We start from the raw sequence: 16,397 nt of genomic DNA, 5'->3' as shown, positions 1-16,397 counted from the left end.
AGATGTAGGGCTACAATAGTAAGTAACGGGTTAGGGTTGGAATAGGTCGAGTATAAAGGCTCTCTATAGTAAAACCCTAATAACATATATTGTGATAATAAAGAACAGCAGCCGCTCTCGCTCCTGTGGACGTACCCAGTTTTTGGGGAACCACGTATATCTCTGTGTTGATTATTTACTATTTATACTCGTAAATCGTGTGCGTGTGTGTGTGTGTCGATCCTAACAAGTGGTATCAAAGCTACAGGCTGTTTTAGATCACACAGAAGAACGATGTCATCGAGTTCGTCTATTTCGAAGATCGATGTGATGAAGTTCGATGGAACTTCGAATTTCGGATTGTGGCAACAGCGGGTAAAGGATTTGTTGGTGCAGCAGGGCTTGTACAAGGGATTGAAGGCGAAGCCAGAAGCCATGTCTAACGACGATTGGGAAGAACTCCAGATGAAGGCGGTGAGTACGATTCATCTGTGTCTTGCAGACGAAGTTATGTATCACATGTTGGGTGATGAATCGCCAGCTAGGGTCTGGACTAAACTGGAGAGCAGATATATGTCAAAATCGTTGACGAACAAACAGTTTCTGCTTTAGAAAGACACCTCAGCAGAATGGGGTGGCAGAAAGGATGAACAGAACCATAGCAGAAAGGGCACAGTGTATCAGGTTGAATGCAAGGCTTCCAAAGGTTTTTTGGGCAGAGGCAGTGAGTATGGCATGTTTCATTATCAATAGGTCGCCGAGTACTGCTCGTACTGCTCTGGGTGGAAAGGTAGCAGAAGAGGTGTGGACAGAAAAGGAGGTAAACTATTCAGTCCTGAAGATCTTTGGGTGTCCAGCCTATGTTCATTTCCCAGTGATGAAGGTCAAAGCTTGATGCAAAGTCCAAACAATGTATCTTTCTTGGATATGAGAAAGGGGTTAAGGGATACAAGCTTTGGGATCCAGAATCAGAAAAAGTAGTGTTCAGTAGGGATGTGGTATTTGACAAGGCTTCTATGGTCAAGGCACATCAGGATGTTCAGAAAACTAAGACAGAGGAAAACAGCAGCAAGCAGCAGAGCATATAGATTGAGCTGAAGAGTGTTGACACAGGCTTGCAGCCAGTGGAACATCTTGATCAGCAGCAGCAGGAAAGTATAGCCACAGGGAGACCCAGGCGAACTATCAAACCACCGGTAAGGTATGGGTTTGAGGAAATGGTTTTTTATGCATTATCGACCACCAGTGGGGATCCGTCTACTTTTTAGGATGCTATCACTAGTCCTAAAAGGGATAGATGGATAGAAGCCATGGTGGAGGAGATGGAGTCATTGCAGAAGAACAAGACTTGGAAGTTGAAAGAACTGCCCGAGAGAAAAAAGACAGTGGGTTGCAAGTGGGTATACAGGAAGAAAGAGGCTGTATCAGAAAAGGAAAGGGAGAGGTTCAAAGCTCGATTGGTAGCAAAAGGATACTCGCAGAGGAAGGGAATCGATTATGATGAAGTCTTTTTTCTCCAGTGGTGAGGCATACTTCAATCAGGATAATTTTAGCATTGGTGGCTAGCTATGATCTGGAGTTAGAGCAGCTGGATGTGAAAACAACATTTCTCCATGGTGATTTGGAGGAAGTTATTTACATGGAGCAGCCTGAAGGGTTCAAGCAGCCAGGGACTGAGTACCTTGTTTGTAGGTTATATAAGTCGCTTTATGGACTTAAGTAGTCCTCAAGACAATGGTACAAGAGGTTTGACTCATTCATGATCTAGATTGGGTTCACACGCTGTGAGTATGATTGTTGTGTTTATGTTCAAAGTCTTGATGATGGTTCCTATATTTTTCTGTTACTTTATGTAGATGATATGCTTATTGCTGCGAAGAGCATAGTTGAAATCAACAGGTTGAAGGTTTTGTTGGGTAAGGAGTTTGACATGAAGGATTTAGGTGCTACTAGGAAAATACTTGGGATGGAGATACGCAAGGATAGGTCAGTTGGAAAACTGTGGTTGTCCCAAAAGGGCTATGTTATGAAAGTTTTGGAGAGGTTCAGTATGGCTAACGCTAAACCGGTGAGCACTCCTTTGGCTAGTCATTTCAGGTTGTCTACAGCACAGTGTCCAAAGTCTGCTGAGGAAATTCAAGACATGTCAAACGTGCCTTATGCGAGTGCAGTTGGTTGCTTGATGTATGCGATGGTGTGTACGAGACCCGATTTGGCACATGCAGTCAGCACAATGAATAAGTACATGGCAAATCCAGGCAGAGAGTATTGGAAGGTGATCAAGTGGATTTTTAGATACTTGAGAGGTACTTCAGACCATGGGATTTTGTTTGCTAGGCAATAGGGTCAGATTTCAGTTGTGGGGTATGTGGATGCGGATTATGCTGGAGGAGTGGATGACAAGAGGTCTACGACAGGGTATGTGTTTACATTGGCAGGTGGGTCGATTTGTTGGAGATCCATGGTACAACCTCTAGTGGCGTTATCTACTACTGAGTCTGAATACATGGCAGTGACTAAGGCTGGTAAGGAAGCATTATGGTTGAAGGGGTTTGTGAAAGAGCTCGGCATCGATCAAGGTGGAGTTCAATTGTATTGTGATAGTCAGAATGCCATTTATTTGGCAAAGCACCAGGTGTATCATGCAAGGACCAAGCATATTGACACGAGATTTCACAAAGTGAGAGAGTTGATTGCTATGGGTGATGTGATATTGGAAAAGATGCATACTTCTAAGAATGCAGCTGATATGTTAACAACGATTGTGACTATGGACAAGTTCAAGTATTGCTTGGACTTGATTAATGTCTCCAGGTGCTAGGCAATCGGAGACGCCCCCCACAGGTTGACTGTATGGGAGTGGGGGGGGTTATCTCTTAAAGGGGCGAGTGTGTATTCGCCAAGGTGGAGATTGTTGGAACTGTGGCTCATATGTCAAGTATGAAAGGTACCGAGGAGTTCCAAGAATAGACGCGTTGGATGTTGCCGAGAAAAGTCGACAAAAGGACTGCTAGTGAATGCGGTAGGGCTACGGGGTATTTCTGTAGCCCTACAGATGGGACTAGCTGTTGGCCAGGGACGCGCGTAGCTCTACAGCCCTACAAATGTAGAGCTACAACAGTAAGTAACGGGTTAGGGTTGGAATAGGTCGAGTATAAAGGCTCTCTGTAGTAAAACCCTAATAACATATACTGTGATAATAAAGAACAGCAGTCGCTCTTGCTCCCATGGACGTACCCGATTTTTGGGAAACCACGTATATCTCTGTGTTGATTCTTTACTGTTTATACTCGTAAATTGTGTGCGTGTGTGTGTGTCGATCCTAACACAGCATATGTGCAGGTCCTGTTGCACAAGCGCTGGACTCACTTGGTCATGAAATTGCTACTATAACTTCTATTACTACCCTAGTTTTAACCACAAAATGGCTTGATATCTCCCATACGTTAATTGTCATTGTTTGATTACAGGATCATAAAATTAGCATAATAAGTTGGAAATTGATTTTCGCACTCCCCTTTTGTCCACGTGCACTCCATTTTTTGTCTTCATTCATGTAGATTTACAAAACTACCCTTCATACATTTTGCCAAGCTACCCTTCATACATTTTGCCCTTTACACATGAACAGGGTAATCATGTAATTTCACATCACCACAAAACAGAAAAAAAGGAGTGCACTTGGATAAAAGGGGAGTGTGAAAATCAATTTCCAATAAGTTTTTAGATTTGGAATTTAATTGGATAATTAGTAGGCTTATATATTATCACTCCCTTTGTTTTTTCATTTCTTTTTTTGGCAAAGCCAAGCCATCCATTGTTAGAGTGATTGATGGCTAACCTTTGGTTTTCGCTATATCAAATGGCCACATAGGTTGTACCATTTTTCTGTTTTTGCTTCATTTTTTCAAGAAGCTCCTAAAAATGTGTTTACAGTAGAGGATGCAGAGCTTATATATGCTACTTCTTGTTACTAGACCTTCTACGTATTTTCCAGAGAAGTTGATAAATAGTTTTAGGTACCAGTGCAATCAACGCGTGTTCGGGGAGGACTTCATCTTCCCTTTCTTACAATCCTTATTGGGAACTGTGGAAAGCTATAACGAAAAGTTGTCTATTCTCATCCATCTCAAAATGTTTTCTAGTAGTCCTGGAAGACAGCATGCATGGTTCTAATCTTTCAAAACTGTTTATTTTTGCTTGTAACTCCAGAAATCGCAGGATCTCTAATTTTCCTTGCTTTGAAGTTCTGAATATTTACTTGGGCTATGTGCTTATTCCAAATTCAATGATGTTGGAGTTGATATGGTATTTAAGACTAATTCATGCAATATTAAGTTGTACTTCTTTCAAGAAGATTCATGTTCAGAAGGAGTGCTCTTTCATTGAAACACATGTCAAAGACAATATGACAAAATGCTTCGAGTATGTATTTTGCATCAAGAATTTGAAAAACAATTCTACTCATTGGCTATTGATCTCTTAGAATAGTCTTACATCATAACCTATAGAAGTCTACCCTCAGAATACCACAATATTTGGTGAAATTATACAATATTTGAGGGCATGTGGTATAGAATTCTCAATTCCCATTCCTCGTACTGGAAAAATCCGCATCACAATTCACATAGGTTCAATCCCTTCACTTTTACATATATCAGTAGGGAATCACAGCAAATCTCAAGTTGGTTTTCTGCGTTTCCCAGAATTCATATAGAGGTGGACAAATCTTTTCCGTTTGATACTGGATGGGGTTGAAGCTCTATGGCAATTTGCAATTTCTGTGCCCTTGGCTATTCTTTACTTTGAAAGGTGGGTAGTTTTGGCATACTGAGAATACTATCCAATACAGTCTGAATAGCACACAGTCGAGTTCTTACAATGTTTACAGATTACTTATAATGATTGCTCTCATTTGTTGCAGATAATGTTCGACTGCGGCACCTTTGCCAGGTGATATCTAAATTTGCAGGATCTCACCGGTTCACCCGCTAGGTGTTTCAGCTAGCCCACGTTGTAGCAGCAAAAGCTGTGGTTGATTTTATTCCCAATCTAGTTAGAGGAGGAGGCAGTCAAGCTTTCGGCAATTTTCCTTTTGGTTTGATTGGTAATCGCCCATCATATTTAATTAATTATGACTAAGTGAGAATTCCAAAAGTTTTAAAACCAGACACAATTCACGGAATGGGAGATGCTCTGCTTGGCAGCTGTGCCGGGCAACTCATCCGACCGCTTATTTAGGCATGGACGTCTTGGATCCAATCTGAGTGCATAAAATTATGGATTGTCCATTGCTCAAATTAAGATCCGAACCAACCAAATGGGCCACTCGACACCACTGCCAAGCAGGATGCTGCCGGGTCAACTTCACACACACTCTGTCATTTTATACTTTTCTGATTTTTCTCGTCGAAACAAAAATGTAATAAAATTTGACTTGAATCCTACAAAAATTATAATAAAAAAAAACCCAAAAAGACCGTGTCCAAAAAATCCAGAAAATTATGTTGAAACTCACCCAAGATAAAATTTTGTCAACTAATCTAAAATCTTACAACTGTATTACTGCCACACATAAATGCACACACTCACATGCCCGTTTAGTGAATGTGGACTAAAATTGAAAAAGATTTATATAAGATGAGAATTCAGAAAAGTATAATATCATAGACCAAAGTAAAAAAAAAAATCACATAATACGATAAATCCTCAAAACAAAAAATATGGTGTAAAAATTTGATCCAAAATCTTACAGTAAAAGATAACGAAAAAACAACTAAAAAGGATTGTTGTTCTTTGTTTTTGTGGTTTTTTATTATTATTTTAGTTGTAATCTGTTTTACTATTAATATTAGTACAAAAAATTTCGAGTACAAGTGATAAGAGCATCTCCAGCCTTGACCCATTTTAAGACTCAAATTTAAAAATGGGGCAAAAACCACAAAAATCTCTCTCCAATCTTTGACTCAAACCTTTTCCCATTATGGGTTTTACCCATTTTTTTGCCCAAATCTGAGACAACTTTTGCCTTAACCCATTTCTCCAACGGCTAGTTAGAGAGAGAGAAAGAGGGAGATGTAGAAAATTTGGGTTTGATGGTTGGAGATGTGTCTACCCAAAATGGATTTTTATCCAAAATTTAACTCAAATTTGAGAAAAAATATGGGTGAAGGCTGGAGATGCTCTAAGGGGAGTAAATTTGTGACACATGTGGCCGAGTTTAGGGTTTTCCGTATGATTTGTCGTGTGATATATCCAACTTCTACTCGATCTGGGGTTTTTCTGTGAAATCAAATCACCAATAGCCCAAGTCAAAAATCGAACAGGTACCCTCTCTCTCTCTCTCTCTCTCTCTCTCTCTCTCATCGTCTCTAACACAGGACTGATGAATGAATTTAACGCAGATGTGCTGACTACGAAAGGAAGGCTGTATAGTGTGAATCAAGAAAGCAAGTAGCTGAAAAAGAAAGGGATGGCAGCAGGCCAAGAGAATGTGAAACACCTTGAAGACTGCTCAGTTTCCAAGTCAGTTGATTTTACCCTTTGTATTCATCTTTTCCGTAAATATATGATGTATGTTCATCATGCTTTAGTAAACTGTAGGGTTATGCCTCGCCATCTAGAGATTATGGACAAGTAATTTTTTTATGTGGAAGGGAAGTGAAATGCACAATGGACGTTTGATTATTAGATTCATGTGAAGCTGTGTCGGGTTTCATGAAGTTTTTGAAGGTTTAATTTCGAATTAATACATAAATTGGGGGCAGGGTGTGGAGCCGGATGCTTCTAGGGCTGCAAACGAATGGAGCTGCTCGCAAGCATCTCGAGGCTCGGCTTGACTCATTTAGTAATTGAGCTCGAGCTTTAGGCTCATGTAGAAAACAAGCCGAGCTCACCACCTTAAAGCTCGGCTTAGCTTGAAAAGCTCAGCTTTTTTGTATAGGCTCAGCTCGTTTACAGTTTTAGGTTTGTTGAGTAAACGAACGAGGTCCGCAGCTCAACACTACAAAGCTCAGCTCAGCCAGTTTGCACACTGGTCTAGAAGGTTTTGTATGATTTAGTAGCTCAATAACTCTAAGAGAGGAAAACCGACGCTAAAAACCAAAATACTAGGATTCAGTTTATTCTATGGGCAATATCAAAGCCTTTTGGGCATGAGTTTCTCTTGGTACACTACAACCTCTGGCGTCTTGTAGACATGTGTTACTTCGAAATGAGGGTCTCCTTATGTATTGTTCTTTTTTTCTTTTTCTTTTTTGCCAAGTGTGATGGTTGGAGGTGGTGGGTGAATTTGAAAAGGAGGGTAACCGAATAATGGCAGTGTAAGGATCGAGATTCTATTAATAGTGGGGACGAGTGAAGGATGTGGAAGTTTGGTGATTGCAGAGAATAAGTGTAAATTTCATATTGCAGGGATTAATCTTGAGTCAGGTCAATCCAGAGATTGATGGGGATTTAGGTTTCCCATTGAGCATTTTTTTTTTAAATTTAGGGCTTACGTTGGAAATAATCCCAGGGCTGAAAATTACTAGAAGGTTTGAAGGATGGAAGATAGCTTTGTTTTCAAGGGGAGGAAGATGTACCTTGGTTCAACTTGTTTTGTGTAGCATTTTAAGTTATTGTTTGTCCCTGTGGAAGGTTATAGGTGTGATTGTGAATTCATTTGAGAAAATGATGAGAGCTTTTTAATGGGAAGGACGGGGTGAACCGGTGAAGTGAATAAATATCTTTTGATTTGCAGCCTGTTAGAAGTGAAGTAGAAGTGTTATGGGCTTTTGGGATCCGTTCAGACTTAAAGAAGTAAAGACAAGTTTGCACGGAGTAAATAAAGTTTAAGAATATAGTTTCCATTTTGTTTAATAGAAATTGACCATCACTACTCACAAATCACACTACAACGGCTCAGGTGCTAACTGTGTGATCACTGATGAGCTATTCTTACCTCCCATACACAATACTGGACTAAGGGGTATATTGAAATTGCGAACACCTTAATAGTGTCCAATATCCCTACGTGCATCTTAGATCTTACTATTTGTAAGTTTGGCATGAAGAATAGGTGTATAAGCTTCAAAATAGGTAGTCAATAGTATTATATGCTTAGTTCATGGTTCAAAATGGGTAGTCAATAGTATTATATGCTTAGTTCATGGAATTGTTTCCGCTTAGTAATGGTTAGTTGCATAAGTTATGATGGGATTGTAAGTTATTGGACATAACTTAAACTGAGCGTACTTACCTCTAGGTTTTGGTTTTGAGTGTGAGTTGGAGGGCAACTACTTTGTGCATTTTATGTGAATGGTTAGGTCGTGCTTGTACCCAATATACCCCTCCCAAACACCTATTAATGGATACTAATTCGGTGTACTTATTTCCCCACATATTTTCTCTAATTAGATGTGGAATATCTGCAGTGCTCTGGGCACATGGGTATTTTCCGTAGCCGGTGCTTTGCTGGCAATACCGGTGGGAATAAAGAGGAAATCATTGGCGCCGCTTGTGTTCTTTGGAACAACTGGTACGATGCTTGACATAATCATAGGAATTAGCCAATGCGAAAGGGAACATGCAGAGCGCCAGCTGAAGCTTCTAGAAGAAAAAGATGCCGCAGTTGCCGATGCTTTGACGGAGACAGGAGATGAGTCTTGATATGAACTTTTTGTGAAGTTTCTCAACTAGTCAATAGGCAAAATATTGGTGAAATGACCTATGTTGCTCTTTATTGCAACTAATTTGTGTATGTTTCTGTCTTAGGGTGAGAATATAAAGAAGAAAATAAATCAGAGAGGCTGAGTGAGCTTCCATTTCTCTTATTCAGTTCTTTCCAATTTTCCCCTACCCTGATTTTGCAAATGTCTTCTATCGTGGACAAGTTCCTCTGGTTGTGAAGTGCACTTGACGAGAGAACATTGTTTTTTTCGTGACTAGTGTATTGGAGGCTTTTGCCCGCATAGTTATCGCGTTCGTGTAGTTCTCAATTCCACACATACCGGTAATTATCAAGCATGTATCTCCTCTTGAATTGGATCTGCTTCCAAATCCTTATGTTGTGTATGGTACTTCTCTACTTTGTTTACATAATTGCTGGCTACAAGGGAATTTTAAGCAACAATGGCGCTTGTGCAGGTGTTCTGGTTTGGGTATTTTATCCCTTGATCAGTTCTGACCATGTTCCTCTGCCCAGGCTTTTGGAGATTGAAATAGAACGAGGAAGTTTTGAAAGATGCACCATCGGGTGCCACACAACAATCTGAGTGAATCTTTTTTATAAATTTTGTTTGTAAGTGTTTTTTTTTTTTTTTGTTTTTTAAGAAATTAAATGCGATGAGTTCGCAGAGATTAGTGATTTGTATGTTTTTTTCTTGCATCAAATAGTCACAGAGCAAAGGTAATTAATTTCACTCTTCTTTTTTAATTTCACTCCTTGTTTTGTCATTTTGTGATCTGCATTTACGATATTACCCTTTCAAGTGTAAGAAAATTCACTCATGAAAGGTTAATCATGTAAATTTACATATAAGAAGGCAAAAAAAAAAAAAAACCAAGAGTGGGATTATAGAGAACGGGGAGTGTGATCACTCTCCTTGAGCGAAACACAAGTCAAAGTGGTAACTGATTATTTCTCTCTGTGTTTCTTGTGTGGAAATAGAAGCACCATCTTAGGAATACTAGCACGGAGCACATACAAGTAAGAGAAGAAATTCTTACAGTAATTTTTATTTGGAAAATAGTTTTTGTGCTCCACTTTTTTAGAAAGGGGTACTTAAATATCGGTCATCGCTCACCATGTGACTTATGTTTCATCCCGGCCACTTTTTCAGGTTATGTTTTCATCCTTTAATTTAATAAACCCCATCTCACCCTTGTTGGACTATATTAATGGGATTTATTTGTTTCTTTAGGAGCCTATATAGCCAATGTTTTTTTGGCACTGAAAAATAACGTTAGAGGTCCCGTGCCATAATTTTTGGATATCTACACCCACCGAATCCCTAAACTCACGCTTTCCATATCAGTTTCAAATCTTCTAAACGATCTACCGTGGAATGAAACCCCTCTCTATTTTCTTGGAAATGAATCGTCACCCCAAGTCGACGGCCGCCACTCATCTCGACGCCCAACCGTCATCCTCACACCACCTAGTCGGCCACTCATACTGTATTCTATGCCATCTCTGCCATCGGCCTCCATTGCCGATGCTAATCACATGCGTTTACCTTCGTTGCCTCATCACCGTTGGAATGGTGAATATGGTTTTTCACAAGATTGGCTCAAGAGTATGTTCATGAGCAAAAAGGCGCGATTCGCATACCCTGCGACGTTTTCAAACGGATACTCGAAGCCTTGCAAGTTGGAGATAAGTCGGTTTGTGATCTTCTCAACGCCTTGTAACGGTCCATCTCTTGGCTTTCGGACTATTTCTTCGTTTTTTTTTTTCCAGCTATTGAAATGAGATTGGAGCAAATCTTGGATTGTTTTTCTTTGTATATCTATATAGTACGTCTGGATGTTGAAGTGAAATAAGCCATGTTCGTTTTCCAACAGCCATAGGAATGGTGTAGGGGTAAGGAATTGGATTTGGATTGATCACTCTAGTTTTCTGATTTTGGTTTTGGGTAAGTTTTGATGGGTACGTGAATTTTTTTTGTTTGTGGGTCCAATCTTGTGACCCGATTCATGGCTTCCGCAAATCAAGGGATTTAGAGGGTAGCGCCACGCCCAATGATGATGACTGATTTTTTGGTCGCCGATGAGGTAGATGACAAGTGGCAGTGTGGAGGTTTGTGCTTTTGATCATCTAAAGTCGTCATAATGCCATCTGTTCTAAAAGATTACAACTATGGTCAACTTAACATGAAATATATTTACCATATTACACATTGGGTGTATTTGATTCGATTCCTTTGACATGTTCATGATATATACACTTATTCATGGTATATTTTTTACACAAGTATGGAAATCGGATCTGGAATATTAATTGTCCATGGCATACTTTCCAATTTGTACAAGTGTATGTTCATGATATGTTTTGTAAATTGGTCATTATGAGTGGGCTTAATTGCAAAAACACCTCCTAAACTATTACTTTTTGGCAACTTCACCTCCTTAAGTTTAAATTCGAGCAACTTCATCCCCCCTAACTATCAAATTCGAGCAACTTTACCCCTTTCCCCATTTTCCGTCCAATTCTGTAGGGATTTGGATGGAAAAGTAATTTAACATACCAAAATGCCCTTATACACTTATTATAACCACCGCCCCCCCCCCCCTCTCGCTCTCTCTCTCCTCCCTCTACACCAAGTGGGTACACACACACTCACTCACTCACTCTCTCTCTCTCCTTTACAATACACGGTCACTTTCCTCCCTCTATCCCACACCAAAAAACCCTAAGCCTACCTCTCACCACCTCCACGGTTTCTCTCCTCCCTCTACCCCACCAGAAAACCCTAAACCTACCTCTCACCACCTCCTCCACGAGATCTCCACCCCCACTTCCTCCTCATTCCTCCCCTCACCACCAGTACACCCCCTCCTCCTATCTCTCCTCCATATTTCCTCTACACCAAACCAGATAGTTACCCAAAAAAAAAAAAAAAAACAACCAAATTATCCCTTTTTAAAAGCCCCTTTTAAATCCCCAACCCAAAAAATCCAAAAATGAGTAGCAGCTCTAGTTACACTAACAACTACTTGCAGCACAATGAAGATGAAAGATGCGATTGTGAACGAAAAGCAGTGATGAGACCCTCATTAATTGTGAAAAATCCAGGTAGAAGGTTCATTGGTTGTGTAAACTACAAGGTAATTTAGCTGAATGTTATGTTGTCTATATAATTTTTTGTTTCCTAATAAAAAGCCTAAATGCTATTGTTTTGTATGTTTACTGACAAGTTCGAATTATTTAGAAAAACAATAGCTGCAATTTCTTCGTATGGGTAGATCCACCAACATGCGAAAGAGGGTTGGAATACGCTAAGATCATGCAAGCGAAAAATGAAGAACTCGAGAGACAAATTGAAGACTTGAAGATGATGAATAAATAGTTAGGAAGAGGAAAACAAAAATTGGAAGAAGAAAATGATGCATTGTTCGTGAAGATAGCAGAGTTGACTGAGATTAATGTCAAGTTAGCAGGACAGACTGGGCTAAGGAAGACAACAAATATGACAACACTTGTAGTAGTAGTAGTCGTCATTGTGTTTGTGGTTTGTGTGCTAGTATCAAGTGTAAAGCACACCCATGGTAAAAAAAACTTTGTATTTGGTCTGAAGCTATGTTATGAAATGCATGAGAGTACTAGCAGATAGCCATTGTAATAACTTTTCCTACCTATTCAACTATTTTTCGTCGATATACCTTGCTAACTTCAATTATAGCCGTTTAGAATAGTAGTTTTGGACCACCAAAACCAGCATTTGGTAACCACAAAATTCATTAGTTTCTACGCTCCAAAACGTTCTCTTTTAACTATCACAACCAGGATTAAATAACCACAAAACTACAGTTTTAAAGCTCAAAAAAATGTCCAAAAATTGCAGTTTTGAACCACAAAACCCTGTAGTTTCTAAGCTCCAAAAATTGCACTTCTTATAGTCCCACAACCTGGATTTGGTAAACCACAAAAATTGCAGTTTTTAGGCTAAAAGAATTGTTCAAAAACTGCAGTTTGGAAGCTTAAAAAACTGTCCAAAAACTGCAATTGTGAACCACAAAACCCTGTAGTTTGTAAGCACAAAAATTGCAATTTGTAAGCAAAAAAAAAAACTGCACTTTTGAAGGTCCGAAAAACAGCACATTTGAAGCTTAAAAAACTGTCCAAAAATTGCACTTTTGAAGTTCCTAAAACTCAGAATTTTCTCACTCTCTCTGCCCCCTCCTTGTAAACCCATATTCTCCCTCATTCTCCCTAAACCCAGAAATTTGAAATCCCCTTTGAACCCAGATTCTCCCTCCTTTTCTCCCTAATTTCCTCCTCATTCCTCTCTAATTTCCTCCTCATGCGCCCATAGACCCACCATGAGCAATAGCTCCTCGAGTTACACCAAGAATTACTCACATAACAATGGGGATGAAAAATGCAAATGTGGAAGGAGAGACTGAAAAATCTAGGACGAAGGAAATTGTCTATAAAATGCAACTATTTATGATAGTTAATGAATGAAAAAGCAAGCTCGACATGCACTGACTTTAGCAACACTAATATGAAGTGAACAAACTGTCCAAAAAATAGCATAATACCAGATTTTGTAACCACAAAAACCTGCAATTTGTAACCCCAAAAATCACAGTTTTGAACCACATTACCCTGTAGTTTTTAAACACAAATACCTACACTTTGTAACCCCAAAAAATTGCAATTTGTAACCACATTGGCATACTATTTTGAAGCACAAAGAACACCAGTTTTTGAACATGAACCCCTGGTCTTTGTAACCACCAAGCACTGCTGTTTTGAAGTTCCAAAACCTGCAGATTACACAAATGCATTTCCAGATTTCACATTCGGTCCATAATTCACAATTCCATAAGGCACCCCATAAATAATGAAGGACGTAGTTCCATTGATTTCAAAATGTAGCAGATTGTCAACAAAAGAAGAATACACAATGCCCAGATTGTCAACAAAAGATCAATACACGGTGCCCAGATTACACACAGTCATTTGCAGATACCAACATGGTACTTTGAAATAAGTCAACATAAGGTTGCAAATACTACTGTCAAACTAAGACAAGTTCCAAAAGACAGATTACAAGTAAATAAGTATCCCAAAAGTACTAAATTTGGTCTTTAAGTGTTAGATTTTTGGGTACTGCCTTGGGTTGATGCTTCTTCTTGGGCTAATTGTCTATGACCAATGCTTGGCATTGTTGCGCTAGCAGTGGTACTACCACTCCCACAAAATGCTGCAAATGACCCTGCTGGTTGACTCCAAAAAAGGACATTCCCTATCCTTGTAGATCTCCTCCATCCCTACATTTACACCCATTCAGTTAAGCACTTTTACAAATTTTCATTCATACATAATACTTGTAACAAATTTGTAAACTATTCCACCCATTCATACCAGTGGTAATGGCAAACCAACCCTTGGGGCTATAGATGTTATCACTGGTTGACTCTGACCTGTACCTTCAAACTTTACGATTGGTTGTTTCCCTTTTGTTTTATCAATAACTACTTCTTTACCCTTTCCATTGGTTACAGGTCTTTGTCCTCCACCATTGTCTTGATTATTTGCATCTCTTTCTCTAATGACTATACCAGGAAGTGCAGAAATGCTTCCACCTCTTCCTCTTCCTATACCTCGAACATTAGGATTGTCATGCTTTGAGGTAGGGTCACCACCTCTTCTTGTGCATCCCACCATTTTTGTTTTACCACCCCTTGCTTTACTTGTGTATGGTGTAACACCTTTTCCACCTCTACCACTCTTTCCCCCTCTACCATTCTTCCCTCCTCAACCACGTCCACTTCCATTCCCTCTATCACCAACCACTTCCATTGCCACTTTCATATCCTATAGGGAAGACATAATTATCATTTCACATATGCTTCAAAGAATAAAGTAGGATAATGGTTTTTAAAAAATGTAAACTCCTTACTTGCTCAATTGTAGTGTTTGTTGACTTTTGAGCACATGTCCTTGCATTGTGTCCAAGCTATTTGCATATTCTACATTTAATGGTTGTGTAATGCCTCCGCATTCCTCCTCTCTTTTTTAGTTCCTCGTCATGCTCTATTCTCATTTCCTTTCTTGGTCTCCCATTCATTGCCCTAAAAGGAGGATGAATGAGAGGATCAAGGTCCATACGAACCCACATATAAGAATCTGGAATTAGTTTAATCATGTGCTTATATGTCTTTGCAAAAGTTGCCACATGGAAACATTCATGAACAAAATTTTCAGGATTACTTTTGTCGGTTATAATTGCAGCCATTCCACGTGAACAGGATATGCCACACACATCCCACTTGCCACAGGTGCATGTTCTCTATCCTATGTCCACAACATAATCCCTAAGTACAATCAAGATTTCAAAAGTTGTGCCACCACAATAAATGAATTCACAATCCTCCATGTTATCACATGTTTTTTTGACCTTTTTCGCAATCCTTGGACATAGCTTACCATTCCACCCCTTGCACAGGCCACATCTATAATGTAACCTTATCATTATGTACCTCCTAATACTTTTGCCCATGGTAAGGATTGGTTGGTCTCTTGCATCTTTGATAGCTCGATTGAAATCTTTACTTGTGTTATTATCCATTCTGTTGCACTTAGCCCTTCCACTGTACATGCACCTAGCTCATGTTCTTGGCTCTTCATTCATCAACTGATCATAGGCAGTCTCATCAAGCTCTTTAATTTGTTTTATCTTCTCCTCAAACTCCTGGATTGTGTAAACTGATGCAGCCTGCCACATGAGGTCTTTCCACTCCTTCCCCTTATACAACTTGTTGAAGTTTGGATACATGTGCTTAATGCAGTACCTACTGTAGGGAGGTATTCCCGAACATATATATTTAGTTGCCGAACACGTGGTGTATGAGAGCACGTGGAAGATTGGACAAGACTTATCGTCGGGCAGTGCGTTGAAACGGTGATAAGGGCCAATAACATAAGGAGTCATTGGATCAGGAAATCTGTTCAGCATGTTTACACAAAAGACAGGAGAAGTCATTTGTCATAAAGAAACTTGTGACATGTGAGGCCACTAGTCTAGATGGAATGTTCGGCAAAAAGATAGCCGAACAGGGAAAGAAGTAGTCCTAAATCGTGAGGCGGCAAGAACGCTCTAGAAGGTTCCAGTACAGTAAATATTCTGTAAAAAGATGAGATCCCGAGTATGAAGGATCTTGGAAAGACACCCAACATGAATGGGATGTTCGGCCAGCTAAGGAAAAGAGTCCTAAAAAAGACTAAGGTGATGAATTGATAAGGGAACGAGAATCCAAGAGATCCTGGGTTCCTATACGAGTTAGGAATCCTAGGGCAATAGGGATGCTTGGGCAGCAAGCATACATATGTCTATAAATACGAAGTAAAACGAGAGGAAAAAGGTACGCAATTTATTACGATCTAATCTCATTCCTACTGATAATTAGGATTTCTCTAATACGTGATACTAACTTTAGCATCGGAGGGCCTTTGCCACGAGAGGCAGAGGTGCGCTCACCCCTTGTCTGTTTTGCAGATTAGGGTTCCGATGACGAATTAGGGTTCCGGTGGAGAGGCACGAGTAAGCTACTGCACTTTGGTGTCGTTCAGAACATCAATTGTTTTCATCCCCCTACAATTGGCGCCATCTGTGGGAATCGAACCAATTTTTCTAAAAAATAATCATGATGGAAGATGATCCAGTCACGCCGTTTAATCCAAAAGACCATTTAGGTGGGGGAAGAGA

At 39.7% G+C, this 16,397-nt stretch overlaps 2 protein-coding genes across 3 annotated transcripts; one reads left to right on the top strand and one right to left on the bottom strand.

Annotated features, from left to right (window-relative positions):
* The first annotated feature begins 4,949 nt into the window (after positions 1–4,949).
* LOC131303322 (uncharacterized) lies at positions 4,950–9,019 on the top strand. 2 transcript variants are annotated; one of them, XM_058330135.1, is made up of 3 exons: positions 4,950–5,086; positions 6,384–6,504; positions 8,394–9,019. In XM_058330135.1, exons 2-3 carry the CDS (start codon positions 6,452–6,454, stop codon positions 8,626–8,628), a joined length of 288 nt encoding a protein of 95 aa, XP_058186118.1. In that variant the 5' UTR covers positions 4,950–5,086; positions 6,384–6,451; the 3' UTR covers positions 8,629–9,019. The 2 variants fall into 2 exon arrangements, with proteins under 2 accessions (XP_058186118.1, XP_058186117.1); XM_058330134.1 differs by lacking the exon at positions 4,950–5,086 and adding an exon at positions 6,180–6,305.
* A 4,757-nt stretch (positions 9,020–13,776) lies between these two features.
* Positions 13,777–14,396, bottom strand: LOC131302866 (uncharacterized). The gene is made up of 2 exons (XM_058329659.1): positions 14,054–14,396; positions 13,777–13,959 (listed from the first exon to the last, which is right to left on the bottom strand). The coding sequence occupies exons 1-2, from the start codon at positions 14,354–14,356 to the stop codon at positions 13,777–13,779; spliced, it is 486 nt and encodes a 161-aa protein (XP_058185642.1). The 5' UTR covers positions 14,357–14,396.
* Between the last annotated feature and the right edge of the window lie 2,001 nt (positions 14,397–16,397).

The sequence above is a fragment of the Rhododendron vialii genome, chromosome 10a (assembly GCF_030253575.1).
Source record: "Rhododendron vialii isolate Sample 1 chromosome 10a, ASM3025357v1".
Lineage (NCBI taxonomy): Eukaryota > Viridiplantae > Streptophyta > Magnoliopsida > Ericales > Ericaceae > Rhododendron > Rhododendron vialii.
Note: the sequence above shows the minus strand (reverse complement) of the source record. Positions and strands in the feature narration are given on the sequence as shown.

Coding starts and splice junctions, on each gene's coding strand:
- LOC131303322 (XM_058330135.1), top strand. CDS start 6,452: ATGGCAGCAGGCCAAGAGAATGTGAAACACCTTGAAGACTGCTCAGTT. Junction 6,505..8,393: donor GAAGACTGCTCAGTTTCCAA/GTCAGTTGATTT, acceptor GAATATCTGCAG/TGCTCTGGGCACATGGGTAT.
- LOC131302866 (XM_058329659.1), bottom strand. CDS start 14,356: ATGGTGGGATGCACAAGAAGAGGTGGTGACCCTACCTCAAAGCATGAC. Junction 13,960..14,053: donor TTGGTTTGCCATTACCACTG/GTATGAATGGGT, acceptor GTGTAAATGTAG/GGATGGAGGAGATCTACAAG.